At 41.4% G+C, this 3,326-nt stretch overlaps 1 protein-coding gene across 1 annotated transcript; it reads right to left on the reverse strand.

The window, feature by feature from the left end:
• Nucleotides 1–1,637: 1,637 nt before the first annotated feature.
• Nucleotides 1,638–2,708, reverse strand: NEUROD1 (neuronal differentiation 1). The gene has a single exon (XM_058548648.1). It carries the CDS (start codon nucleotides 2,706–2,708, stop codon nucleotides 1,638–1,640), a length of 1,071 nt encoding a protein of 356 aa, XP_058404631.1.
• Nucleotides 2,709–3,326: the final 618 nt, after the last annotated feature.

Here is a 3,326-nt window from a genome sequence, read left to right on the forward strand (position 1 = left end):
GATGGAAACCAAAAAGCTAAAGTTGAAGACACTTAAAACAAAGAAAAACAAAACACAACTGTTTGTCTCTCCACCTCTACTCCCCACCCCTAGCCTCCTATTCCAAGTAATGAAATATCAGTTAGGTCCTTTCATTATCTACAAAGAGCTGGTGACTCCCTAAGCAATATAAACAGACTAAAGAGTATGCGTTATAACGTAAACTTTTCTCTTTTATTTTATTTTACAAATAGCGTTTAGTATTTTTTGTTTCAACTCAGCAAATAAAGTAACTATTCCACTTAGGAATTATTTATACTTTAAAAAACTACTTTAAGAAGAAATGCAACAATTTTTCAGATTTTCAATACTATTTTATTGCAACTGGATGAGTGTTTTCTAAATTGTGCATTACACCAAAATATACAGGATTACAAACAAGATAACAGTACAGATCGATCCAGTGGTACCAGTATCACATCTCAAACAGCACTTATTCTGGACTGCATTTTACATGCAATAGCTATTGTTCTAATTATGAATTAAATGGTTTGAATTTATTTAAGCTACTGTACTAATTGACTACAATAGGTATAAATCCCAACATTAACAACCTGATTAGATTTAGGCTCAGATTCATTACATGAATATATGACAAACCACCATTTGTGTGACTATGTATAAAATCATGCATTTATATTTTCTGGAAACATCAATAGCTTCAGATTCTCTGTGAAATCATGGAATGCAAAGGAGTAAAAGACTAAAAAGAAACAGTGCAAATTGTATGTGATAGTCAAGCAGCTTTTGATTTAAAGAAGGGTATGTTGGCATTTGTTTATAGTATGTATATACAAGCTTGTGCAAGTAATGTATTGAATTGATATGTTTTGAAAGGGAATACAACTCTTGTTTTTTTTCACCCTCTTGAGAGTTATGAATCTGGTTTTCATTTTAAGGAGAGGGAAAGACTTTAAAGTGAAGTGAATTGCTCAAATTGTGCAATTTTTCTTTTTACAATTAGAGAGAAAAGAAGTGCTAAGGCAACACAACAACTTTCTAAGCACTTTTCTGCTGGTTTAAATTAGTTAAATTATTTTGTATAAATTAGATATAATTCTACTTTTCTGATATGTATAAAAATTGATGAAGCTGCATGGTTTTAAAATAGGAAATCCACATTATAAAAAGTCATTAAAAATTCTGTACAAAATCACAACAAAATAATTCAGCATGGGAAAGGTAACAAGTAGTAAAATGCTGGTTGAAAAATATATATTTATATATATTTTAATTGGCCCATTACTAGTTTAAAAATTGCATAGATCCTAATTATTGCTTGTGATTTTGTTATCCCGATCAGATAATTAATATGATCTGAATACAGCTACACCAAATTTGTGGTGCATTTTTTTTTTACTTCACTGTATTATTTTTTTAAAATAGAAGAGCTATAGAAAATAATACATAAGGTGAACAGGAACTTTGATCCCCTGTTTCTTCCAAAGGCAGTAACGACAATAAATACATATATCACTTGAAGCTTGGAGTATTTGCACTTTGCAGCAGTAGTACCCAAAGGGCTGCCTTTTGTAAACACCACAGTCACTGTAAGCACAGTGGGCTCGTTTCCCAGGGATGGTGAAACTGATGTGCCTCTAATCGTGAAAGATGGCATTGAGCTGGGCACTCATGACTCGCTCATGATGTGAATGGCTATCAAAGGACATAATATTGTCTATAGGGATCTCACAACGAGGGGCAGCGGCGCCCGAGAAGATTGATCCGTGGCTTTGGGCCCCTGCCAGGGTCGCTGCAGGATAGTGCATGGTAAAGGCATAATTTTTCTCAAACTCGGCGGACGGTTCGTGTTTGAAAGAGAAGTTGCCATTGATGCTGAGCGGCGGGCTGAGGGGTCCATCAAAGGAAGGGCTGGTGCAATCAGTCAGGGGGCTTTCAAAAAAGGGCTCTAGCGCAGCGCTGTAGGCGTGCGGCGGCGGCTTGACGTGGAAGACGTGGGAGCTGTCCATGGTACCGTAGGGCGGGCTGGGCAGACCCGGAGACTGGTAGGAATAGGGGTGCACCGGGAAGGAAGCGCTGGCTGTAGGCAGATGCGGGGGCATGTCCTGGTTCTGCTCAGGCAAAAAAGTCCGGGGATTGAGCTGCAGACAGCCTGCAACCAGGTTGGTAGTGGGCTGGGATAAGCCCTTGCAGAGCGTCTGCACGAAGGAGACCAGATCAGGGCTTTTGCCGGAACGCAGGATCTCCGATAGAGCCCAGATGTAGTTCTTGGCCAAGCGTAGGGTCTCTATTTTGGACAGCTTCTGCGTCTTGGAGTAGCAGGGCACCACTTTGCGCAGGTTGTCCAGTGCCGCGTTCAGCCCGTGCATGCGGTTCCGCTCCCGGGCGTTGGCCTTCATGCGCCTCAGCTTAAAACGCTCCAGGCGAGCCTTGGTCATCTTCTTCTTTTTGGGGCCACGTCTCTTGGGCTTTTGATCATCGTCCTCCTCTTCCTCTTCTTCCTCCTCTTCCAGGTCCTCGTCTTCGTCCTCCTCCTCTCCCCCGTTCCTCAGTGAGTCCTCTTCCGCGTTCATGGCTTCGAGGTCGTCCTCTTTCTTGTCTGCCTCGTGCTCCTCGTCCTGAGAACTGAGACATTCGTCTGTCCAGCTTGGAGGACCCTGGGGCTGAGGCTCGCCCATCAGCCCACTCTCGCTGTACGATTTGGTCATATTTCGGTTTCCTACATTCAATAGAGGAGAGAGGAAAACAGAAAGAAAAGAAGAAAAGTGCTACATTCAAAAACTACATGTCGTTTCCCACTCCCTAACCCTGTAGAAATGGATGTGAGGAGAAATACCGGCTCATTACAAAATGGATGCCCCTAAGGAAAAGTTAAATACAGTGTTTTATAATCTCCTGTGTGTGCCTCGCTGATACGTAGGAGACAGGACAGGGCTGGGGGTGGGGGAGAGAGTGAATATGTGTATATGTATACTTAGTGTGTATGTTTTCTAGTGATTAAGTGTGTTTATGGTGATTACCCGACAGGATAATATGTGTGAAAGAAAGCGTACATTTCTGCGACTTCATGTTTACCTGCAGGAGTTCAAAGTCACTCACAACTCCACAAAAGTGATGAGTCTGAAAATCGCAATTCTGTTCCCATCTCTGGCCTGGCGTCTCGGTACTTAGCGATTCAAGTTGAAGAGCCGTTACGTAATTTACTAACGCTGGCAGTGATTTTTAAGAAGATTATACTAGCCGGAGATTGAAGAGCAAATGCATGGCAGAGGAAAAGTAGTTTCCACCAAATTATTTCAGCATCAACGAAACATTTGGTAACACAA

Source organism: Diceros bicornis, chromosome 10 (assembly GCF_020826845.1).
Source record: "Diceros bicornis minor isolate mBicDic1 chromosome 10, mDicBic1.mat.cur, whole genome shotgun sequence".
In the NCBI taxonomy this organism is placed as follows: Eukaryota; Metazoa; Chordata; class Mammalia; order Perissodactyla; family Rhinocerotidae; genus Diceros; species Diceros bicornis.

Bases quoted from the DNA above. Each gene is read 5' to 3' on its own strand.
- NEUROD1 (XM_058548648.1), bottom strand. From the start codon at position 2,708: ATGACCAAATCGTACAGCGAGAGTGGGCTGATGGGCGAGCCTCAGCCC.